The 27,412-nt window shown below is 39.9% G+C and overlaps 1 protein-coding gene across 1 annotated transcript in view; it reads right to left on the reverse strand.

Moving 5' to 3' along the window:
* Positions 1–27,412, reverse strand: part of si:ch211-51h4.2 (uncharacterized) — a 422,439-nt gene that overhangs the window by 113,498 nt on the left and 281,529 nt on the right. The window contains exon 13 of the mRNA XM_059946111.1: positions 16,817–16,859. Coding sequence (XP_059802094.1) covers positions 16,817–16,859 — 43 coding nt within the window. The remainder of the gene's footprint in view (positions 1–16,816; positions 16,860–27,412) is intronic.

The following is a 27,412-nucleotide window of genomic DNA, read 5'->3' on the forward strand; positions in this document are numbered from 1 at the left end:
CTCTTACCTTAAGCTCTCTAATCAATCCCGGTTCATTGCACAACACCAAGTTCAAAACAGCTGATCCTCCAGTGGGCTCAATCACAAGCTGCTCTGAAAAAACCAGCTCATAGGTACTCTAGGAATTTCCCCTCTTGGAATCCTGCACCAACCTGATTTTCCCAATCTACCCCCATGACTGTGGTAACATTGCCCTTTTGGCATGCATTTTCTGTCTCCCATTGTAACTTGTAGGCCGCATTCTTACTACTGTTTGGGGGTCTGTATATAACTCCCATCAGGGTCTTTTTACCCGTGCTGTTCCTTGGCTCTATCCACAATGATTCAACACCTTCTGGAACTATATCACCTTTTTCTAATGATTTAATTTCATTTTTACCACAGAGCCACACATCCCCCTCTGCCTTTTTGCTTGTCCTTTTGATACAATGTGTACCCTTGGACATTAAGCTCCCAGCTATTAGCTTCTTTCAGTCACAATTCAGTGATGCCTGCAACTTCATACAAGCCAAACTGTAACTGTGCTACAAATTCATTGACCTTATTCCATATACTGCGTGCATTCAAATATATCACCTTTTTTGATTTTGTCCACTTTTTAAGTTGCAGCCCTTCCAGTTGACTTTTGCTCTATCAGATAGCCTCTCCTTGTTAGGAGTCTTATTACACATTCCCTCTGTTTGTAAAATAAATATATCATCTTCAGCACTATCAGTCTGGTTCCCATCCCCCTGCCAAATTAGTTTAAATCGACTCGAACAACTCTAGCCAACCTGCTCATAAGGATATTGGACCCCCTCTGGTTCAGGTGTAACCTGCCCATTTTGTACAGGCCATACCTTTCTTCCCCAGAGGGGATCCCAATGATCCATAAATCTGAATCCTTACCCCCTTCACCAGTTCCTCAGTCACAAACTCACCTGCCAAATCATCCTATTCTTACCCTCACTGGCATGTGGTACAAACAGAAATCCAGAGATTATTAGCCCGGAGGTCCTGTATCTCAGCTTTTCAGCTCCCTAAAATCTCTCTTCAGGACCTCCTCACCTTGTCTACCTTTGTCACTGGTGCCAATATCTACCAAGACTTCTGGCTGCTCATCCTTTTCCTTGAGAATCCCATGGACAAAATCTGAGACATCCCTAATCCTGCCACCAGGGAGGCAACATACCATCCGGGTGTCTCTATCACGCCCAGACAACCTCATCTCTGTTCCTCTGACTAAGGAATCTTCTATCATCAACACAGTCCTCATCATGTCTCTGCTCTTCTGAGCCACAGCACCAGACTCAGTGCCAGAGACCTGGTGACTGTGGCTCCCCCATGATAGGTTGTCCCCCTCAATAATATCTAAAATTATATACTTATTATTGAGTGAGATGGCCACAGGTGTACTCTGCACTGACTGTGCATTCCTCCTCCTTCTCCTGACAGTCACCCAGTTACCCGTCTCCTGCAACCTAGGGATGACTACTTCCCTGCAGCTTCTGTCTATCACCTCATTCTCTCTTACGAGTCGAAGATCATTGAACTGCAGCTCCAGTTTCTTGATATATTCTTTCAGGAGCTGCAGCTAGGTGCACTTGGTACTGATGTGTTATTTAGGGAGACTGGAGGTCTCCCGTACTTCCCATGTCCCACACACAGTAGAAAACACCGTGGCCTGGAGCCATTCTCACTGCACCATGCATGAATGAATGAGGAATGAACAAATAAGAACAGAGACAGAGTAGCTTACAGGACAATCTACCTCACCCAATCCGGGTGAGCCAAAGATACTCTAAAAGAATGGCTGCTCTGCTTCCACTTGAACTGTTCTTATGGGCCTTTTCTAATGAAGCCCTCTGGCTGACTGGTTGCTCCTCAACTCCGAAAAACTGCCGCGAAGCTTTGCCTTCAGAATCTTGATCACTACCCTGATTTAAAAAGTAGCTCTTTTCATGCTCCCCTTGAAGGGGAGAGTGAAAAAGAGGAGATAAAATAGGCACTGCTTTAAAGTAGAGAAAGGCATTCAGAATCAACAAACAAGAAGGCAAGTGTAACGATCAATAATCATACCTCTGCGAAGTAGTCCAAAAAAGCACTCAGTATTAGAAATCATCCCAGAACCATCAACATGGATGAAGTAATTACATCAAGAGGCATAATGGAGATGCTGCAGTAATGCAGTATGATTTATCAACAATGGGGATAGATTGAGAGTAAATGGCTGTTGCAGAACCACAGAATAGCAAGAGATTAAATGACAAGTATAATTTCATAACCATGTACACAGTTGAACAGCTTGAACTGACTAAGTAGGCCGGTCAACAGACTGAATTTGTAACACTCATGCAGACCTCTCAAAATTGTTCACATAACTATCTACTCATGCATCCACACAATGATAATCTGCATAAATCATTATTTTGGAGAAAGCATTTCCACTTGGCTGTAACATATCCAATGAACTTTAGAAGATGTTCTGAAGTTACCTGTTTAGGTCTCCCAATGTCACAGGATGTCCCTCAAATAACACAATATGCTCTTAGTTCTGCTGAGGCTATTTCTTGCTGGTCACCATGTCCTAATATCAGCACCAGTTCATATCGCAATGAACAGAAGCTATTTTGGGATGCCTGACCCTGGTAAAGTGTCAGCTATGGCTAACATGGAAGATCCATTGTAGAGCTAGATCCAATTTCACAACTGCATCATTTTACTTGGAAATAACTCCAAATGTGACCTACTCCAGGTAAAACAGAGCTTCCATTTTTGTGAAAGAAGCAAATGAACTACAAGATCAAGCTTCTAGGCAAGGGATGATTTGTAAGATTCCAACGTATGTAGATCACCATGCTAATCACCTAAGATCCTCAGAAAAACATCCTTTCAGAATAATGAAGCAAGAAGAATGGTAAAAGTCTACTTGTTCTGACAAAGGCAGCAACAACAAGAAACAAGCAACACTGATGTCAAGACTTGAGGACCTAATACATTGTTTTCAGTGGGCTATTCAATAGAAATTCTGCCAGATTATGCTGAGTGGCTGGCTGATGTGAAAACTATAATGAAAAGTAAGTGTAAACCATATATGTAATGCACATCCCTAGTCACCATTCTACTTACCGAGAGAGTTCTCCTTGATCTTGACCGCAGTTTATATACTGCCAAAGACCGATGCTAAACAAGCATTCGAGGCAGTAATTAACAAACAAGAAACTCAATGCCCATCCCAATGCACTTCAAATCTTTGTCGGTGTCTTCATATTCCGGCTCGTTTGAATAAATCTCTGCCCAATTGTCACCTACAGAACAAGGGGTCTCAACACACTCGACCACTCTTTTACCTATCGTTCCATCTTTAGACCACATTTCAGGAAATCTGATCATCTGGCTGTCCTCCTACCTGCACACGGGTAAAGGCTGAAGAAGAAGACTCCAGAGCGACGAGGACAACAAAAATGTGGTCGTAGGGGGCAAGAAGCGGCTAAGGGATTGCTTCACCTCAGTGGATTGGGCCATGTTCAAAGAATCAGAAGATCAGAATGAGTACACCAGGGTTGTCACAGACTTCATAAAAACTGCCAGAGATGAGTGTGTCCCCACAAAATCATTCAGTCTTCCCCAACTAGAAACAAGAGATCTGCAATCTGCTGATGACCAGATCAGAAATGTTCCAGGTTTGGCAACTCCCTTGGAAAGCCTGGTCACATGAGAATGGCAATTCCAGACCAAACCTGAATCACTGAAGAACGTTGACAGTTATGGTATCACCTCCTACAGAGTGAAACCAAGCAACGTAGGTGACAACTAGATTTCCCTCCCAGATGAGCTGAATGTATTTTATGCTTGTTTTGACCATCAAAATGTGGAGAAACCTTCATGACCTCTTACAGCCCCTGATGATCCCGTGATGTCAGAGGCTGAGGCTGATTTCAGGAGGGTGAACCCACAGAAAGCATCTGGCCCAGATGGGGTACTTGGCCAGGTATAAAAAGACCTGTGCTGACCAACTGGCTGGAGTGTTCAAGGTTTATTATCAAAGTAAATACACAGTTTACAACCTTGAGGTTTATCTTCCTGCCATGAAACAAAGAAATACCATGGTACCCATTCAAAGAAACCATGAAAAACTTGATGTGGAAAAACATAAATGGCTCAAACAGCAAAAAAAAGACTAATGCCCGGAATATTAAACATCAAGCTGCAGTGTCTTTGAAGGAGTCCAGGAATGTTCAATTTAGTTCAGTTGAGATCAGTTTAGTGCTGTGCCATTCACTGAATGCAAGCCGCTGAGTTAGTCCATCCTGATCAAAGTCGAGCAAAATGTCAATTAAAAAATATTATAATTAAAGACCAGAAACCAGATACACAGATAACATGAATTGCAGAGCCCTTTGAAAATGAGTCCAATCCACAAATGGCACTGATCAAATCTTGCCCAAAGCCCAAGACTCTGGCAGCAGTAAGCGGGAGGGAGAGCGAAGCTGCTCAAACACAGGCACTGAACATCTGCTTACATTTTGCTCTCATCCTCACTGACTTCAATCTTGCTCGATGCTTTAATAAGTGAGATTGGCAAGAAGTTGAGTCAATCGTGGGCTCACATCCTATCTCCAGGCTTCTTGGCCTCCAGGCCACACTCTCAGCTCCAAACCTTGCCAAACTCCCTTGGAGATAGCAAAATGCCAGATTACTCAATCAGCCCAAAAACATTGATGTTTTTAACCTCTCATTTTGGCAGTCTGAGGTACCCACCTGCTTCAAGTGAGCTTCAATTTTACTGGTGCCTGAGAATAATGTGGTAACCTGCCTCAATTACTATTTCCAGTAGCACTTACATCCACTGAGATGAAGTGTTTTAAGAGGTTGGTGATGAAACATATCAACTCTTGACTGAGGAGCAACTTGGATCCACTCCAATTTGTCCACCGTCACAACTGGTCAACAGCAAATGCCATTTCATTGGCTCTTCACTCTACCCTGGAACATCTAGAGGGTGAAGGTGAATACATCAGGAGGCACGACACTGACTACAGCTCTGCATTCAACATAGCCATCCCCTCAAAACTAATCAATAATCCCCAAGACCTAGGCCTTAATACTTCCTTGTGCACCTGGATCCTTGATGTCCTCACTTGTAAACCCCAGTCAGTTCAGATTGGCAACAGCATCTTCTCCACAATCAGCATCAGTACAGGTCCATCACAAGGCTGTGCGTTTAGCCCCCTGTTCTACTTGCTTTATATGTATGATTGTGAGGCTAAGCACAGCTCCAACGTCATATTTAAATTTGCTGACAACACCACTATTGTGGGCTGAATCAGAGGTGGTGACAAATTAGTAAATAGGAGGGAGATTGAAAACCTGGCTGAGGCATGACTCAATAACAACCTCTCACTCAATGTCAGCAAGACCAAGGATCTGTTTAATGACTACAGGAGGAGCAAACTGGAGATCTATGAGCCAGTCCTCATCAGGGGATCAGAGGTGGACAGGATCAGTAACTTTAAATTCCTTGGTGTTATCATTTCAGAGGATCTGTCAAGGGTCCAACATGTATATCCCAATACATAGAAAGCACAGCAGTGCCTCTACATTCTTAGATGTTTGAAAAGGTTCAGCACCCACTTCATTTATGCAACCTAAATGATGTGAGCAAGTTAAGTGGAGCCCAACTGGATTTCACTGAGAAAAGTTTAAGTGTGTGAATAATATCAAAATTAACAGCTCTATTCCCTTTACTCTTACAGACACAACACTGGAAGAACTCAGCAGGTCAGGTACATATTCTTTGATCCACAGCATCTGCAGTTGTATTTTTGTGTTCCCTTTACTCTTACTGGGCAGGAGGTTTAAAATTAATACCTTTATTCACGTGAGAAGTCCTGTTCTTTCATTCTGCTAAATTTACTGCTGCTTAATTTTGTACACAAATTAACATTAAAGTCTGGCTGGAAAGCTGATGATAATAGAATGGAAATTAGAGTAATTACATTTTGGTTTACACATTGACTAAAGGCAACTCAACATGGAAGATGTTTCTTTATATAAAACATTACCCATGAATTCAATCTGACACCAAGAAAACCAAACTCGTAATTATTCATGCAACTCCACAAGGTTTACAGTTACATTTATAAGCCGGAAGTGAAGGAAATGTAATCACACAGAATCTCTAGTCTTATCTACGTAACTACTACTACATCGACTCAGGCCTAATAAATGCACAATACATTTTTTATATTCAGATTTAATTAGTAAAAAAAACTGAAATGTCACAGAGATTGGAACATTGGGACAGCAGTCACAGCTTTCAAAGGCCTCTGTACCTAGGCAATTGCTCTTTCTCTCATTCTGGTAGGGGTAGGGGAAGAGTCTGCTGATTCTCAACCCGGGTGAGTTCGAATAAGCATTGCTTCAGATTCTAACATTGAAACAGTAATCTGTTGGTCTCATTCTCGCTGTGGAAAGGGTGAAACTTCTCTGTACCTTGTTAGTGAGAGAGAGAGTGTGTGAGAGTGAGAGAGAGTCAGAGAGAGAGAGTGAGAGAGTGAAGGAGAGAGTGAGAGACAGTGTGTGAGTGAGAGAGTGAGAGACAGAGAAAGGGAGAGAGTGATGGGGAGAGAGAGTGAGAGAGAGTGATGGGGAGAGAGAGCGAGAGAGAGTGAGAGAGAAAGTGTGAGGGAAAGTGTGAGGGAAAGAGTGAGAGAGAGAGAGACAGATAGAGTGAGAGTGGGAGTGAGAGAGAGTGAGGGAGAGAGAGATTGAGAAAGAGTGAGGGGGAGAGAGAGTGAGAGAGGGAGTGTGAGAGAGAGAGTGAAGGAGAGTGAGAGTGAGTGAGTGAGTGAGACAGAGAGAGTGAGAGAGAGAAAGTGAGACAGTGAAGGAGTGAGAGAGAGTGAGAGAGAGAGTGAAGGAGAGACTGAGAGAGTGTGTGAGGGAGAGAGTGAGAGAGTGATGGGGAGAGAGAGAGCGAGAGACAGGGAGGGAGAGAGTGAGGAAGAGAGAAAGTGAGGGAAAGAGTGAGAGAGGGAGTGAGAGTGAGAGATGGAGTGAGAGAGAATGAGAAAGAGTGAGGGGGAAAGAGAGGGAGAGAGTGAGGGGAGAGAGTGAGTGAGAGAGAGAGAGTGAGGGAGAGAGTGAGAGAGAGAGTGGGAGAGAGTGAGAGTGAGAGAGAGTGAGAGAGAGAGAGAGAGAGAGAGTGTGTGTGTGTGTGTGTGTGTGTGTGAGAGAGAGAGCCTGTGGCATGTCAAATTGTCAGGTGAACAATAGTTTTTGTTGGACTGCAGATCATAGTCTCTCTTCTGGGGCTTGCTATTGCTTGCTCGGTGTTGTGGGCACTGATGCTTCCTGCTAGAACAAGTGGGGGAGATGATTGATTCTTTACTGCTGCTTGTGCTTGGGGGGGGGGGCATTGGGATTCTAATGTTTTCTGCCTTCATTCTTTGGGGTTTTCTTCTGTTTCATGGATGTTGACGAAGTGTAAAAGTTTCAAGTTGTGTACTGTATACATTCTCTGATATTAAATGGACCATTTAATAAAGAACCCAGAAAGTCACCTCCACCATTTAATAATATTTTAAAGCCCATTTTAAAAGCAAGACTAATATATCCCTTATCTTCAAACTCCAATAAATCATAATTGAATAGGAGTCCTGCTGAAGGGTTTTGGCTCGAAACGCCGACTATACTTTTTCCATAGACGCTGCCTGGCCTGCTGAGTTCTTCCAGCATCTTGTGTGTTGCTCATAATTGAATAGTTTATGCTGATTAAGCTACAGTGGTGAGAATCTGGAGTGTAATGTTTTCACTGATAATGGGATAGGGACAAATGCTATAAATTTTAAGCAAAGTGGATTAGGGACAATTAAAAAAACTAGTAGCAATGCAATGCAACATTAGTAACTGTGATGAATAAATGTAAGTATACATTTTAGAAGTGAATATATCATGTCGTATGACTTTAATATATATAGCACCAGACACTGCTGTTAACTTGAAAGTTGCTGTCTTCAGATAAAGTATTATTTATTATGCACATGTTGTGTTTCAACAACACTGAACACCCAACAGATCCTGCAGTCCCATATAAATGTTTGCAAATATGAATATTGGGGATAAATGCCAAATAGAATCAAATGCAAAAACATTAAAGAAAATGTAATAAAAATGGATCAAACTTGTCTGTGATTAATTATTAGTTGAACACTTTGCAGCAGATTCCTAAACATACTGTATTATGAATGCAGACTCCTATCTGCCTTTGAATGTGCAGAGAATGTATATTACGGCCTGGTATTAGAAAAGCACTGATACACACAGATTTTTCACTAGCCTCATTATGATTGCCGCCCTTTCAAACCAGATAGAAATCTCTGACTGCAGGATTGTGGTTGAAGATGTCCTTGAATATTCCAGCCAGTTGGTTGGCAAGGTTTTCATTACCTGGCCAGGTACACCATTAGGACCTGACACCTCGTGAGGGTTCAAACTCTTGAAGTATGTTCAGATATTGGCCTCTGAGACAGAGATCACAGGGTTGCCAGATGCTGTGGTGATTCACGCAGCTGTAGAGTTATTGTCTCTTTCAAAATGCACATAAAAGGTATCGAGCTCATTGGGAAATGAAGCATTACTGCCAGATATGATTTTAAGTTTTGCCTTATAGGAAGTAAAGGCATGCAAACTCTGCCACAGCTAATGTGCATGTGATTGTGTCTAATTTCACACAGAATTGTCTTTTCACTCTCATGATGGCCTTACGTAGGTTATATGTGGACTTCTTGTAGGATTCTTGGTTCTGAGCACCACAGATCTCGCTGTCAGCAGACTGTGAATCTCCTGCTTCATCCAGGACTTTTTGTTGGGAAGACTCAATATGTTCTCAAAGACGCACATTCATCCATCCAAGTCTTGATGAAATCGTAGACTACCTTGGCATATTCACTCAGATCTGAAGACAAATCCCCAAATATGGTCCAGTCCACTGGTTCAAAGCAGTCCTGTAAATGCTCTCTCACTTCCCTTGAAGATATCTTCGCTTTCCCCACTTCTGTCAATATGCCAGGAGTAGCAATATAGCCAGGTAGTTGGACTTACCAAACTACGGGCACGGGATGGCTTGTTAAGTATTCTTGATTGTGGTGTAACAGTGATGGAATGTGTAGACACCTCTGATTAACAGAAAACATATTGGCAGTAGTTTGTCAGGTGCCTTGACCAGATAAGCTCTGTGCTCTGTCATTTTCTGATCCTATTTACAGTATATATTTCATTGATAACTGCATTTGTATGGTAAGATACCATTTTGAATATGAAAAGTGATCACTGACTACCCAGAACTGACAGTTATATTTTATGTTGTGACCTGCTGCTGTCATGATGGACTTAATATGTGGACTTAGCATGCACTTTTGTAAAGATGCCACCGTATGTGCTGAAAGTAGAGAACTCCGCTGAGGAGATCAGATCAGAAGCCAATGAAACTGCTGATTCTTGAATGCAATGTGAATTGATGAGCTGACCAGAAATGCCATTGTGGTTTTGCAGGTAAAAGGCATCATGACAGGAATTCAAAGACACCCAGTTGGCCAGTACTTGAAGCATTATTTACATCCTTAGCTTTGAAGACAGCAGCAGTAATTTAGCATCGTCAGGATATTGGAGGAAATTGGCGGAAATTTGCAACACGTTGGAGGAGTAGGTTTGGGTTTATTGGAGCTCACCTGGCTGCAGACCGTGTGGCTGCCGACTACTCAGAATCGGTGCAGTATCACCATGGGAGATTGTCTCAGACATTTCATTTGTGATCGCAAAACTTTGTTGAACAGTGATAATGTAAGTTGCCAAAGGCCTGTTACCTCTGTCTGGTGGAGGGACAGTCAACATGGGAGCTACTTAGCTTCAGTTGTGGTGAGAACTAGGCCTCAAGCCTCTAGCTTGCCTGATGCTGAAGACCAGGTAAGATACACGGAAGCACAGCAGCATGGTTGGGTTCGGCTGGGGCCTAGCCTCAACTGTCGGTGCTACCCTCCCAGGTTACAGGCTGGATTGCATGCGTCTGTACACTGCAGGGACTCTGCACCATCGATTGCTAGACATTGTCACTCAGGTTCTTGGACTATATATGGTTTTTTTGAGTGAAAATATTTCTTTGCTCACAATTTTGAATTACATTTTTCATTTTTAGAATCTTTTTATTGGTACATTAACTCCTACAGCTATAAAATAATACAATACTTCAACAAATTAACATGTATACAATTAATAAAGCTGAAGAGAAAAAACTGATTGTAATATATGAAAAAAAAATTATATATAAAGAAGGGAAAAAAAGAACCCCAAATAACTAAGGAAAAAAAATCCCACTGACTACCAAAAAAGGGAAAAAAACCCATTAGTAATCAATCTCCAGAGCAATACGTCTTCCATCATCTATATATATATATTTAAAGAAAAAGAATCAACCGCCAATTCATGTTTATATTGAATAAGATTGGAAGAAAACCATAAAATAATTCAAATTAAATGATAATATTTGGCAAAAGAGCCCCATCTTCTCTCAAAATCGAATCGAGAATCAAAAGTTCTACTAATTTTTTCCAAACTGAGACATAACATTACTTGAGAAAACCATTCAATTAATGTAGGGACAGAGGTATCTTTCCATTTTAATAAAATAGCCCTTCTTGCCAACAATGTAACAAATGCAATTACATGTTGATCTGAAGATGAAATACCCTGAATATGATGCAGAACTATTCCAAACAGAACAGTTAATCTATTAGGTTGTAAATTAATTTTCAGAGCTTCAGAAATTGTAGAAAATAAAGATTTCCAACGATTTTAATGAAGAACATGACCAGAACATATGTGACAAAGTAGCTACTTCAGTTATACATCTATCACAGTAGTTGTCTATACTAGGAAATATTTCAGATAGTCTCTCCTTTGTTAAATAATAATGGTGTACAATTTTAAACTGAATTAAACAGTGAATGGCACATATTGAAGAAGAAATTACCTTTTTCAAAACTCGCAACCAATCTTTATTAAAAAAGGTCATATTAAATTCTCTCTCCCAATCTTGTTTAATCTTTAGTGAGAGACTCTCTTTTTGCAGTAAAAATAAATTATAAATTCTACAACACACACAAAATGCTGGTGGAACACAGCAGACCAGGCAACATCTATAAGGAGAAGCGCTGTCGACGTTTTGGGCCAAGACCCTTCATTATAAATTCTACCGATGGAACCTCTCATTAAAGGATTCAATTTCAAAATGGTATCCAACAAATCAGATTCTTGCAAATATGGAAACTTAGATAAATATTGTTGTAAAAAATGTCTAACTTGAAGATATTGCAGAAAGGGTGTATGAGCGAGAGAATATTTGTTAATTAACTCTTCAAAAGTCATCAATCAACCATCACAAAATAAATCTGTAAAAGAACGGATCCCTTTAATTCTCCATAGGAGAAAAATGGGATCGGTTATTGAAGGTTTAAATAAAAAGTTTCGATATATAGAACTGGACAATTTAAGTTGTTTAAAATTTTAAAAATTGCGAAACTGAAACCAAATCCGTAAGGACAGTTTAATAACAGGGTAAAGATTTAAATTTGGAATTTCAGAGAGCTGTAAAGGTAATGGAGCTCCTAATATTGAGGTTAAATGAAATTGTTTAACAGCTTTTAATTCCAAATCAACCCAAACTGGTTTTTGGCTCTTGTCGAGCCAATATAGCCAAAAACATAATTGTCTGATATTTACAGCCCAATATTACAGTCTTAAATTAGGAAGTGCAAGACCACCATCTTTTTTAGATTTTTGAAAATGATACTTATTAAGTCTTGGTCTCTTATTGTTCCAAATAAAGGACAAAATAAGAGAGTCAGTTTGATCAAAAAATTTTTTAGTTAAAAAGATAGGTATATTTTGGAAAATATATAAAAATCTCGGTAAGATCATCATTTTCACAGCATGGATACAACCTATTAAAGAGAGAGTGAGTGGATTCCATCTAGAAAATAGTTGTTTCATGGAGTCCATTAAAGGAACTATATTAGCTTTATAAAGATCTTTATACTTTTTTAGTAATTATAATACCTAAATGTTTAAAAGAATTAACAATTCTATATGGAATGTCATTATATATAAAAACAGGGGCATTTAATGGAAACAATTCACTTTTATTCAAGTTAATTTATATCCTGAAAATTTACCAAAATCTTTTAGTGTTTCCAAAAGATTAAGAATTGATTCCTCAGTATTTGAAATAAAAATTTGAATCGGCATAAAGAGAAATTTTATGTATGGTTCCATTCATATAAATACCATGAATATTTTTAGCTTAATGGAGTGTTATGGCCAAAGGCTCCAATACAAGATTAAATAACACAGGGCTTAATGGACATCCCTGTCTAGTACCACGTGAAAGTGAAAAAAAAGGACCTGAAATTATTAGTAATAACCGTGGCAATAGGATTCTTATAAATCATTTGAATCCATCTATTGAAATTATCACCAAAACCAAATTTTTCTAGTACTTTAAACAAATATGGCCACTCAACTCTATCAAATGCCTTTCCTGCATCGAGAGAGATAACACATTGGGGTTGCTTAAATAATGATGAATATATAATGTTCATCAGTCTCCGGACATTGGAGAAAGAGTAACGGCCTTTAATAAAGCCTGTTTGATCCATAGAGATGATTTTAGTTAAACATTTTCCAAGCGGTTAGCCATTATCTTAGAGAGAATTTTTGCTTCTACATTTAATAGCAAAATAGGTCTGTATGATGAACATTCAGTATGATCTTTATCTTTCTTAAGGATTAAGGAAATAGATGCTTCATAAAAAGAAGGTAAACTACCCTTCTCAACAGATTCATGAAATATTTCCAAAAGATAAGGAGTTAGTAATCTTTCAGATTCTTTGTAAAATCCTACCAAATAACCATCAAGATCAGGAGCTTTACCTGATTGCATTAATAAAATAGCTTTCTGAATTTCATGCTCAGTAATTGGAGCATCAAGCAAATGTAACCTTATGTAAAAAAACCTTCATTTTGGAGAAATCTGCAGGAAATTGAGATCTATAAAGATCAGAATAAAAATCTTGAAAAATATTATTGATGTCTTCATGGTTACTTGCTATATCTCCATTATTTTTACGAATCTTTAAAATTTGTCTTTTAGCTCTAGCTGCTCTTAATTAGGAAGCTAAGAGCTTATTATTTTTATCCCCAAAAATATAAAACTGACTTTTCAATTTAAGCAAATATCCTTCAATAGGATATGTTAATAATAAATTATATTGTGATTGTAATTCTACTCTTTTAAATGAAACAACATTTGGAGAGGTTGCATTGATGTTATCTAAGTCTTTAATTTGTTTAGAGATTTTATCTAATTCCATTCTTGTTTGTTTCTTCAGTTTAACTATTTACGAAATAATCTGATCGCGTAAATAGGCTTTTAATGTATCCCAGATTACTAACTTTGAGACGTTTCCTGTATTATTAAAGAGAATAAACTCTTTTATCTGAGTTTCAATAAACTCAATAAATTCTCAACTTCATAACCAATGTTCTGGAAAATGCCAAAATGGTCTGGTAGAAGCAACGTCTTTCAGTTCAAATATTGGGTCTAAAGGAGCATGATCAGAGATAACAATTGCATCATTCTCACACTTCTGAACATTAAATATAAGTCAAGGGTCAACTATAAAATAGTCAATTCTCGAATATTTATTATGAACGTGTGAGAAAAAAAGAGTATTCTCTGTCACTAGGATGCATATGCCTCCAAACTTCAATTAAGCCATAATCAATTAAAAAGGAATTAATAAGTGATGCAAAATGATTAGGAAGTTTGGATGATGACTTATCCATTAAAGGATTTAAACAAGTATTAAAATCACCACCCATTAATAACATATATTTATTTTAAATCAGGTAATAGAGCAAAGACAGCTTTAAAAAATGAGGGATCATCAACATTTGTTCCATAAATATCGACCAAAACCATTTGCCTATTAGAAATTATTCCTTTAACAATCAAAAATCTACCATTAATATCAGCTATAATATCCTCCTGATTAAAAGGAATATTGGAATCAATAAAAATAGAAACACCTCTAATTTTACTTTGAGAGTTTGCATGAAGCTGAGGACCCTTGTAAAATTTAAAAATCGATTTTTATCACATAACCTGATATGCGTCTCTTGAGCAAAGATTATATCAAGTTGGAATTGGTTAGTAATTTTAAATGTTTTCTTATGTTTAATAGGATGGTTTCAACCACAGACATTCCAACTTAAAGCATTTAACTGTTTAGATATCATCATGAGACTTTGTATCTAAAAAGAACAATTAGACACGTCAGGATAAGATAGTCGAAAATGGCGGAGATGAACAACAACAATTTGCGTATGCTCCAGGATTCCATAATGGGGATAAAAAAAAAGAAAAAAAAGAAAAAACCCCACCCAAACCACAAAGCCTGGAAATAAGTCGATATCAATCGACACAAGCCCCAAAGAAAGCATAGAAAGTGAATTTAACTCCACCTACCTAAATTAAAAAATAACAAATGAAAAAAGTAATCTCTGTCTCCCTCTACCAAACATAAAACTCTTTAGAGTCGACATAAAACTCAATATAATTAAGTTGGAAGGAACAGTGATTTTTTTTAATAAAACAAAATGACCTACAATTTTGAGAGTAACCTTCATAATATTTGATAAGGGAAGAAAAACACATCCAAGACAATTCTTGAAATATTTGCACAAAAGAAAAACAATCGCCATCTTTAAATGATCCAATCTATCTTTAAAACGTAAGGAAATCCAAATAATTACTTAAAAGATCTTTACAAAAGCATATGGAACAAAAAAACCCAATTAGTTCATTTGAATGCTGCAGAGAAAAAATTCTAGATGGTTCAAAATTATCTGCAGTCTTTCAACAGTTCTCCCGTTACGTCTTCTGAGATTAAAACCATACAACCGGTCTTTTTCAGAGATAAAAATACATTTTAAGGTAAAGCCTTTCTATAACCATCAAATCTTCCAGCTTCATCACTCCTTACGTGGCGAGACAATCAAACAGTTGTAAATTACTCAAACTTCAGGCTTGAGACTCGTCATCAGACTTGTCAGGCAGAGTTAATAAAACACAATGCTTCGGCTGGGTCATCAAAAATACGAGTCCCAGAATTTTTGACAAAAAGCCTTAATTTAGCTGGATATTGAAGCGATGGAAAAAGCTTTATTTGGTAAGCTAAACGCATGGCCAAGGCAAATCCAGCACGCTTCTTAACAATTTTGCACGGAAAATCTTCAAAAAAGTGAATCTCCGAACTTTGAAATTGAAACAAACTTTTTTTTTGCAAGCTTAATAATGCGGTCTTTGCCTCTAAAATGAAGAAAACACACAACAATATGCTTGTTTTTACCTTGGTCCAAAAGTTTGAAAGCACCGGTTCTGTGAGCCACTTCAAACTTCGGGGGTTGTGAACAAGCCTCCAGAAATAAAGACTGAGACATTTTAGCAAAATAATCCAGTGTGTCGGCAGATTCTGATTTCTCTTTTAATCCAACAATTCGGATATTGTTCTGACGCGACCGAGCTTCCTGATCGACGATTCGTTGTTGAGCCTTTTCCAAATGAGAAGAGAGGTCAGCCACATTTTGACTAACTTCTTTAAGATTGAGGCTCAGAGAGTCAATTTTTTCCTCAAAAGGAAGACATTTATCTTTTAGTTCAGTTATTTCAGTCCCGATACTGCAGATTTGAGACTCTAATCTCTTCACCCAAGGGGGTTCCTCCGAGAACTCGTCAGCTTTTTTAGCATTCCATTACCTGGGTCCGGATTCCTTTTGGTGCTTCTTAGGGTAGCCATAATTATAACTGTTGCTCTACAGATCCGACTGAATAAAGTTGAAATTTCAAAGTTTAAGTTGGAAAAGGGGGAGATAAAAGGGGGAGATTAAAGGTGGACAGAAAGAAACTATGTCTTACATGTCCGTGGGCGGAAGGCGGAGTCTTGAATTACGTTACTTGCTATTTTTGAATGTTTGTTTGCTACTTTGAATGTTTTGCACCTTAGTCCCAAAGGAACAATGTCTCGTTCAGCTGTATCTATGTATGGTTTGAATGATAATTAAACTTGATTTGATTTGATAGGCTATTTGTATTCAGTGCTAATCATTTAATTTGTCTAATGGCTTGAGGCAGAGTATGATGAGTCTATAATGTCCCCACATAAAAGATGAGATCACACAGTGATAGGTTTCTGGTATGTGCAGTAACAGTTTCTATTGCAACTCGGAACAACTATACTCAACAGATAGGCATGTTGTGGTCCTGTGACTTAAAGGATTAGCCAGTAACATCAAATAAATATTTAGCATTAAAACCACAAAGCTGTACCAGGCATAGAGGTATTAACAAGGTGAGGTAAGTAGCCTTGTTTTTATCCATATTCTTGTGTTGTTACAAAAATTATATAATGTAAAATCAAGCTAACAGCATGAGATACATTGTGGGCACACAAATGAGAAATCACCAACATCTTATAAACATACCCTATGTGTCAAACAACTTGTATATGCTTGGAAATTTTGCAGATTATACTTTCTCTCTTTGTCAATCCATATGAATAATGACATGCTACAGGATAAACTTCAGCTAAAATATTGCTATGAATTTATGATCTGAGGAACCAGATACTGCAGGCACCATTACTGTTTCTAATCTAATCAAGAATGGACATCAGCTTTCATTTGAGCCCAAAACAAAAGAAAGAAGCAAACATTTACTTACTTTTGTAAGTGGAACTGTGGCTATTTCCCCTGCCTTTTCTGAGCTGAAAGAAAAATAGTAAAGCATTTTTAAAGGCAATTTAGAACGACTTACATGTTGAATTTCATGATTCAAAGCTTTCATCAATGCATGACCAAAGGAGATAAGATTTCTAAAACTAAAATTAATCAGCATTGTTGCCGGGTGAACAGAATTCTGGGACAGGGACAACTCTTTGAAGAACTCACCTAACATTGAAATAAATAGGACATATTTGTGATTATTTTATTGCATCAAGAAAATACCTCATAATCTGAAGTTGTTTTGCCAAACTTGAAATTATAAAAATTTAATTGTTTTCTGGAAAATAGGGGAGCATGATGCGGTGGGACCTGCTTGGTCTGCTAGCTCAAGAATAGAACTTCTGAATGTCAATTGCATCATCAATTGGCTTGTAACTTCATTGACAGACTTTCATCTGAAGATAAGTTGAGAACTCCCATGAATTACTTCAGAAAGCTAATAAAATGGATGCCAACTGGCTACATCCACATTTGGTGATTTTTAAGCTCCAATAGAGATGCAAGTGTCCATATTTGCTGTTCTTTCTTGAAATGACTTTGACATACATTAAGTAAATTTTGAACCACTGTTCTGTTGCACTTCCACAATGCTATTTCAGGATTTGATCAAGCGATGGTAAAGGAACAATGATGTATTTTTAACCAGTTATAATGTGTGACATGGGTGGGAACTTGCAAATAATGATAATCCTATATACGTACTCTCAGTGCCCATGTCCAGATTGTTAAAGAAGCATTAATAAGTTATGGTAATGTTTTTCATAATGCATCCTATTACTAATGGAGGAATTCAATGGTTAGGATGGTGGATAAAATGCCAATAAACAATATGCTTTCTCCTGGATGTTCACGGTAACGTGCTTCTTCAATGTAATTCCTGTTGCCCTTGAGATACAGATAGTGTTCACCTGGCAGAGAATCTCACCTGGTCCCTCAGCACCAGCACCATAGCAAAGAAAGCCCAGCAGCATCTCTACTTTCTGTGAAGGCTGAGGAAAGTCCATCTCCCACCCCCCATCCTCATCACATTCTATAGGGGTTGTATTGAGAGCATCCTGAGCAGCTGCATCACTGCCTGGTTTGGAAATTGCACCATCTTGGATTGCAAGACCCTGCAGCGGATAGTGAGGTCAGTTGAGAAGATCATTGGGGTCTCTCTTCCGACCATTACAGACATTTACACTACACGCTGCATCAGCAAAGCAAACAGCATTATGAAGGACCCCACACACCCCTCGTACAAACTCTTCTGCCTCCTGCCATCTGGGAAAAGGCATCAAAGCATTTGGGTTCTCACAACCAGACTATGGAACAGTTTCTTCCCCCAAGCCATCAGACTCCTCAATATCCAGAGCCTGGACTGACACCAACTTACTGCCCTCTACTGTGCCTATTGTCTTGTTTATTACAGGCAGTCCCCGGGTTATGTATGAGTTCCATTCCTGAGTCCGTCTTTAAGTCGGATTTGTACGGAAGTCAGAACAAGTACATCCAATATTTTTTAGTGTCGGTTAGTCAAACGTTTGTCTTAGTATGTAGTATATATTTTATCTTTCTATGCATATAAAACACTTAAGAAACATATGTATTCCAATAATTAAACCACTGCGTTGCTTAGTCATAATTGTAGTTTTCATCGGGGCAGCGCCTTTCAAATGCTCCATTATTCTCACTTCATCCATTATCCTTTAAAATTGTTCCGATCATTTACCGACTGAAGCCTAACGCTTTTCCAATGACCGATGGCGTTTCACCTCTTTCCAAACGCTTTATTATTTCCACTTTATTTTCAATTGCGATCGCTTCCCGTCAATGGAACAGAAACACTGCGGGCGTCGGGTCCCGAGCTTTGCCGGTTCCCGAGGTCTGCTGGGTCCTAAGGACCACTGTACTGAGACAGGCTAAATGGGACAAGTGGGGGCTGTGCTGGGTTTGAGTGTTTCATCATCCACAATATTCCACGTGGGAATTTAAACTGGAGGTGGCAGTGTTTTTTTTACGAGGTCAAGTTGTGAGCTCGACATCAACCCAGCACGGATGGTACGGGAGTCACTGGATTGACATCAACCCGGCACGGGAACAGTCTATCACTGGATCGAACTCAGGAAACTCCATTCTCCAGCTCGGCGCTGATCTCACTGCGCCACCAGCCAACCAGCGGGGGGAGCGGGCGGGGTCAGGGTGAATCTTACTAAGAAGAATTTAAGCCAAATACGAAGTTAAATACTCAACACAGTGTCAACGGCAAAGACTTAAAATGGTGGACGGCGTTCTCCTTTCTCGGTTCGTAAGTACGAGCTGTCCGTAAGTCAGACGCTCGTAACTCAGGGACTACCTGTATTTTTTGTAATGCCTGCACTGTTTTGTGCACTTTATGCAGTCCTGGGTAGGTCTGTAGTCTAGTGTAGTTTTTGTACTGTTTCATGTAGCACCACGGTCCTGAAAAACGCTGAAAAGTTTTTACTGTGTACTGTACCAGCAGTTATGGTCGAAATGACAATAAAAAGTGACTAAACTTGAAATCTTGAACTACTAAAGCTAAAGTCGGATGTATCAGTATTACAGTGGAGTAAAGGGAATTACAGAGGCTTGAGAGAGGAGTTGGCCAGAATTGATTGGAAAAGAACACTGGCAGGGATGACAGCAGAGCAGCAACAGCTGGAAATTCTGAAAGCAATTTTGAAGACACAGGACATATAAACTCCAAAGAAGAAGATGTACTCTAAAGACCAGCATAGTTTATGACACAATTTTAAGGGAAGCTAACAAGGGAAGTCAAACCAACGGAAGAGCCAAAGAGGGGACAAATAATAGAGCAAAAATTAGTGGGAAGAGGATTGGGAAGCTTTTAAATACTAACAGAAGGTACTATAAAAGTCATTGGAGTTACAGGTGGAATACAAAGATAAGCTAGCCAATAATATTAAAGAGGATACCACAAGTTTATTCAGATACATAAGGTATAAAAGAGTGGTGAGAGTGGATATCAGACCACTGGAAAATGCCGCTGAGGAAGTAGTGATGAGGGAAAAGGAAATGGCCGACAACTGAATAAGTATTTTACATCAGTCTGGGGAAGACACTAGCAATATGGTGGAAGTTCCAGGTATCAGGGGTCCTGAAGTGTGTGAAGTTACTGTTACTAGGGAGAAGGTTCTTGGGAAAATGAAAGGTCTGAAGATAGATAAGTCACCTGGAACAGAGGGTGTACACCCCAGGGTTCTAAAAGAGGTGGCTGAAGAGATTATGGAGGCATTAGTAAAGATCTTTCATGAATCACTGGATCCTGGAATGGTTCCGGAAGACTTTAAAATGGCAAATGTCAGTCCACTCTTCAAAAGGAGAGAGAGTGGTAGAAGGACGGAAGCAATAGGCCAATTAGTCTGATGTCAGTGGTTGGGTAGATGTTGGAGGCAATTGTTAAGGATATGGTTTCAGGGGACTTGGAGGCACATGATAAAATAGGCTGAAGTCAGCATAGTTTCCTCAAGGGAAAATTTAGCCTGACATATCTGTTAGAATACTTTGAAGAAATAACAAGCAGGATAGACAAAGGAGAATCAGTTGATGTTGTGTACTTGAATTTTCAGAAGGCTTTTGACAAGGTGCCACAAATGAGGCTGCTTAACAAGCTATGACCCCATGGTATTACCAATAAAATTCCAGCATGGATAAAGCAGTGGCTGATTAGCAGGAGACAAATAATGGGAATAAAGAGAGACTTTTCTGGTTGGCTGCTGGTGACTAGTGGTGTTCCATGGGGGGGGGGGGGTCTGTGTTGGAACTGATTCTTTTTACATCTATGTCAATGATTTGAACATTGCAGAATTCCCTAAAGGTTAATTTGCAGGTTGAGCCTGTGGTGAGGAAGGCAAATGAGAAGCTCACATTCATTTCAAGAGGACTAGAATATAAACGCATGGATGTAATATTCAGACATTATAAAGCACTGGTGAGGCCTCACTTGGAGTACTGTGAGAAGTTTTGGGCCCTTTATCTTAGAAAGGATGTACTGAAACTGGAGAAGGTTCAAAGGAGGTTTACAAAAATGATTCCATGATTAAATGCCTTGTCACATGAAGAGCATTTGATAGCTCTGGCCATGTATCCATTGGAATTTAGAAGAATGAAGGGTCACCCAATTGAAACCTATCAAATGATGAAAGGAGTGAATGAGGAGAGGATGATTCCTATGCCAGGAGAGTCTAAGACCAGAGGACACAACCTCAGAATAGAGGAGAGTCCTTTTAGAATAGAGATGTGGAGGAAGCCAGAAGGTGTTGAATCTGCAGAATTAATTGCCACAGACAGCTGTGGAGGCCAAGTCTTTATGTATATTTAAGACAGGCTAGATTCTTTATAGATTCTTGATTGGCCAGAGCATGAAGAGATACGGGGAGAAGGCAGAAGATTGGAGAAGGCTGAAGGAAATGAAATCACCCATGATGAAATGGCAGAACAGACTCGATAGGCTAAATGGCCTAAATCTGCTCCTATATGTTATGGTTTTATAGTTTCATGCAGGCAAAAACAAGTAAGTTTCTTATGCTCCTGCGTAGCTCTATTCAAATGGTGAAGGGACTGAATACAACATCAGGAAATCCCTGTATAAGTGAAGCCAGTGAGTATCAAGGAGAAAGCACTTTAATTGTGGAACTCCAACCTGAACACTGAAAATAACTGAGGTTATTGGAGGTTTATCAACCCAGCTTCAGGTTATCATAACACAGGTGGCATCGAGGCCCAGGTGTTTTCAACTGCTTCATCAAAGACTTTATGCCTCCTCAAGGTGGGGATATTTACTAAAGATGGCAAGATGATAACTATTATTCACAATTCCTCAGCAAATGAAGCAGTCCATCACTGCAGATGATAATGGACAAGGAACTCCGATGACAAAAGACCAGGTAATGATGTCTTCATCAAAGACGTACAATAACCCACCCTATATATTCAAAGTATAACCGTTGTCAATCCTCTATCATTCGTTTTTAGTTCACAGGACAACCACTGACTTTCTGACTGTTTCTAGTATTTCATGCCTTTACCCCACCATCAACATCCTGATCAGTGAACGATAACCAGCTGCGTAATACTGTAGATCCCAGAGATGATCGGAGGCTGAAAACCTTGCAATGGGGCATTCACCTTCTGGCATCTCAGGCCTTCGCATCATCTTCACAAACCAGGAATGCTACCCACTTACCTGAATGAGTGAAGTTCCAATAAAATTAAAGAAACCTAACACCATTCAGGAGAAAGGAGCCTCCTTGAAAGTACTCCAACCATCATGGATATAGGTCATTCTCTCTGCCACCTGCACTATGTGCGCCTTCTACAATACAGCACAGTTACGCGTCCAGGCACCTCCTAAACCCACGATGTCTACTACCAAGAAGCTCACCAGCATCTGCAGCTTCCCCATGTACATACTGTATGGAGTTGGAAATACATTGCTGTGCTTTCTTCATCATAGCATCTATGTTCTGAAACTTAATACTTAAGGCCATAATGGAATGCCTTGATCAGAAGGACTGCATTACTAGTTAAGAGCAACATGGAATGAGCAGTAACTGTTGGTTTTGCTAGTGACACAAAAATCCTGAAACAAAACACTTTTCTCTGTGAAACTGCTGGATTAAGAGATGCAAACTAAGTTTCGACAGCACACAACTTCCTTCTGAATTCACTTTTATCTCACACACTTGGTAAATCAAGACATAAATACCTACCTAGATACTTCCTGCTTCTGCTTTCACACAAGGCAATGTCTGTCAATCTCTATCATTCTTGTTCAATGTACCGATATGGAAAAAGATGGCTAGCCCTCAGGAACATGGGAACTAAGAGTAGGTCGGATGGCCCCTTGAGCTTCCCTATCTATTACTGTTCCAGTCTTGTCCAATTTCCCATCTTACACACATATATCTCAATTCTTTTGCACACCAAATTATCAATCAAACTTAACGATATGAACATATAACAATTACAGCATGGAAACAGGTCATCTCGGCCCTTCTAGTCCGTGCTGAACACTTACTCTCACCTAGTCCCACCTACCTGCACTCAGCCCATAACCCTCCATTCCTTTCCTGTCTGTATACCTATCCGATTTTTTTTTAAATGACAATATTGAACCTGCCTCTACCACTTCTACTGGAAGCTCGTTCCACACAGCTACCACTCTCTGCGTAAAGAAGTTCCCCCTTGTGTTACCCCTAAACTTTTGCCCCTTAACTCTCAACTCATGTCCTCTTGTTTGAATCTCCCCTACTCTCAATGGAAAAAGCCTATCCACGTCAACTCTATCTATCCCCCTCATAATTTTAAATACCTTTATCAAGTCCCCCCTCAACCTTCGACACACCAAAGAATAAAGACCTAACTTGTTCAACCTTTCTCTGTAACTTAGATGCTGAAATCCAGGTAACATTCTAGTAAATCTCCTCTGTACTCTCTCTAATTTGTTGACATCTTTCCAATAATTCAGTGACCAGAACTGTATACAATACTCCAAATTCGGCCTCACCATTGCCTTGTAAAATTTTAACATTACATCCCAACTTCTGTACTCAATGCTCTGATTTATAAAGGCCAGCATACCAAAAGCCTTCTTCACCACCCTATCCACATGAGAGTCCACCTTCAGAGAACTATGCACCATTATTCCTAGATCACTCTGTTCTACTGCATTCCTCAATGCCCTACTATTTACCATGAATTTCCTATTTGGATTAGTTCTACCAAAATGAGGCACCTCACACTTATCAGCATTAAACTCCATCTGCCATCTTTAAGCCCACTCTTCTAACTAGCCTAAATCACTCTGCAAGCTTTGAAAACCTGCTTCATTATCCACAAAGTCACCTATCTTCATATCATCTGCATACTTGCTAATCCAATTTACCACCCCATCATCCAGATCATTAATGTATATGACAAACAACATTGGACCCAGTACAGATCCCTGAGGCACACCACTAGTCACCGGCCTCCAACCTGACAAACAGTTACCCACCACTACTCCCTGGCATTTCTCATCCAGCCACTGTTGAATCCATTTTACTACTTCAATCTTAATACCTAATGATTGAACCTTCCTAACTAACCTTCCGCGCAGAACCTTGTCAAAGGCCTTACTGAAGTCCATATAGACAACATCCACCGCTTTACCCTCATCAACTTTCCTAGTAACCTCTTCAAAAAATTCAATAAGATTTGTCAAACATGACCTCCCACGCACAAATCCATGTTGACTGCTTCTAATCAGTCCCTGTCTATCCAGATAATTATATATACCATCTCTAAGAATACCTTCCATTAATTTACCCACCACTGACGTCAAACTTACAGGCCTATAATTGCTAGATTTACTCATAGAACCCTTTCTAAACAATGGAACCACATGAGCAATATGCCAAGCCTCCAGCACCATCCCCGTTTCTAATGACATTTGAAATATTTCTGTCAGAGCCCCTGCTATTTCTACACTAACTTCCCTCAAGGTCCTAGGGAACATCCTGTCAGGACCCAGAGACTTACCTACTTTTATATTCTTTAAAAGCTCTAGTACTTCCTCTCCTTTAATCATCATAGTTTCCATAACTACTCTACCTGTTTCCCTTACTTTACACAATTCAATATCCTTCTCCTTAGTGAATACCGATGAAAAGAAATTGTTCAAAATCGCCCCCGTCTCTTTTGGCTCCACACATAGCTGTCCACTCTGATTCTCTAAGGGACCAATTTTATCCCTCACTATCCTTTTGCTATTAATATAACTGTAGAAACCCTTTGGATTTATTTTCACTTGCCAAAGGAACCTCATATCTTCTTTTAGCTTTTCTAAATTCTTTCTTAAGATTCTTTTTACATTCTTTATATTCCTCAAGCACTTCATTTACTCCTTGCTGCCTATATTTATTGTAGATCTCTCTCTTTTTCTGAACCAAGTTTCCAATATCCCTTGAAAACCATGGCTCTCTCAAACTTTTAACCTTTCCTTTCATCCGCACAGGAACATAAAGATTCTATACCCTCAAAATTTCACCTTTAAATGACCTCCATTTCTCTATTACATCCTTCCCATAAAACAAATTGTCCTAATCCACTTCTTCCAAATCCTTTCGCATCTCCTCAAAGTTAGCCTTTCTCCAATCAAAAATCTCAACCTGGGTCCAGCCCTATCCTTCTCCATAATTATATTGAAACTAATGGCATTGTGATCACTGGACCCGAAGTGCTCCCCAAGACATACGTTTGTCACCTGACCTATCTCATTCCCTAACAGGAGATCCAACACTGCCCCTTCTCTAGTCCATACCTCTATGTATTGCTGCAAAAAACTATCCTGCACACATTTTACAAACTCCAAACCATCCAGCCCTTTTACAGAATGGGCTTCCCAGTCTATGTGTGGAAAATTAAAATCTCCCACAATCACAACCTTGTACTTACTACAAATATCTGCTATCTCCTTACAAATTTGCTCCTCCAATTCTCGCTCCCCATTAGATGGTCTATAATACACCCCTGTAAGTGTTACTACACCTTTCCCATTCCTCAATTCCACCCAAATAGCCTCTGTAGACGAGCCCTCTAATCTGTTCTGCCAAAGCACTACTGTAATATTTTCTTGGACAAGCAATGCAACACCTCCCCCACTTGCCCCTCCAATTCTATCACACCTGAAGTAACAAAATCCAGGAATATTTAGTTGCCAATCACAGCCCTCCTGCAACCATGTTTCACTAATAGGTACAACATCATATTTCCAGGTATCAATCCATGCTCTAAGCTCATCCACATTTCTTACAATGCTCCTAGCTTTAAAATAGATGCATTTAAGAAACTCTCCACCTCTTCCTCTCTGTTTATCCTTAACGGTACAAACAACTTCATTATCTTTTTCTTCCTTCTTCCCTACATCTTTGGTCTGAGTCCTCCCCTTCTCTATCACCTGCCTATCCTCCCTCACACACTGTCTACTAGCTTTCTCTATTTGTGAACTAACCTCCTCTCCCTTAGTCTCTTCAATTTGATTCCCACCCCCCAACCATTCTAGTTTAAAGTCTCCCCAGTAGCCTTAGCAAATTTCCCCACTAGGATATTGGTCCCCCTAGGATTCAAGTGTAACCCGTTCTTTTTGTACAGGTCACACCTGCCTCAAAAGAGGTCCCAATGATCCAGAAACTTGAATCCCTGCCCCCTGCTCCAATCCCTCTGCCACGCATTTATCCTCCACCTCATTCCATTCCTACTCTCACTGTCGCGTGGCACAGGCAGTAATCCCAAGATTACTACTTTTGTGGTCCTTCTTCTCAACTGCCTTCCTAACTCCCTATATTCTCCTTTCAGGACCTCTTCCCTTTTCCTACCTATGTCACTGGTACCTATATGTACCATACCTCTGACTCCTCCCCCTCCCACTTCAGGATATCTTGGACATGATCAGAAACATCCTGGACCCTGGCACCAGGGAGGCAAACTACCATTTTGGTCTCCTGACTGCATCCACAGAATCGCCTATCTGACCCCTTAACTATTGAGTCCCCTATTACTATTGCCTTCCTCTTACTTTCCCTACCCTTACAGAGCCAGACTCTGTGCTAGAGGCATGGCCACTGTTGCTTTCCCCAGGTAGGCTGACCCCACAACAGTACTCAAACAGGAGTACTTATTGTCAAGGGGTACAGCCACCAGGGTACTCTCTAGTACCTGACTCTTCCCCTTCCCCCTCCTGTGACCCACCTGTCTGCATTCCGTGGCCCCAGTGTGACCACCTGCCTGTAACTCCTCTCTATCAACTCCTCACTCTCCCTGACCAGACGAAGATCAACGAGCTGCAGCTCCAGGTCCCTAACATGGTCCCTTAGGAGCTGCAGGTTGGCGCACCTGGTGCAGATGTGGACTTCCGGGAGGCTAGTAGACTCCAGGACCTCCCGCATCCAACACCAAGAACAACAAGCTGCCCTCACACTTATACTTCCCCCTTTCCTCAAATAGCAGGAAAAATTGAAACCTAAACCTACCCTGCCTCACCCGTTTCCGTTTAAGCCCGTTGAGCCCACGCCCTTAAGCCCTCACTCCGCTGCCCGCAAATGACACTGCCCGCTGTATAAGGCCATGTCCTTTTTAAATCTTCCCTGTTTCACTGCCCGACGTCACATGCCTGCTCAGTTCCACCTCTCCGATGGTGAAGAAGAAAAAATCAAAATGGCTCCCGCCGCACTCCCGTTCTGATCCTCCGACTTCCTTCTCCAAAAAAAACCAAGCAAAACAACCAAGAATTCAAATAACCAAAATATCTGATGTGGAGGGTTCCAAAGATTAAAAATCCTGTATAAACAATTTGTTCCTCATTACAATACTAATTACAGCCTTTCATCCTGAGACCACATCCCATGGTAGCATTCTTAAAGCACAGAACAACGAACAGGCCCTTCAGCCCACAATGTAGCGCCGAACCAATAAAATTAGTAAACTAAAGACCAAATAAACTCACATCTTCTGCCTACACAATATCCATATACTT

This window comes from Hypanus sabinus, chromosome 2 (genome assembly GCF_030144855.1).
Source record: "Hypanus sabinus isolate sHypSab1 chromosome 2, sHypSab1.hap1, whole genome shotgun sequence".
Classification (NCBI taxonomy): Eukaryota; Metazoa; Chordata; class Chondrichthyes; order Myliobatiformes; family Dasyatidae; genus Hypanus; species Hypanus sabinus.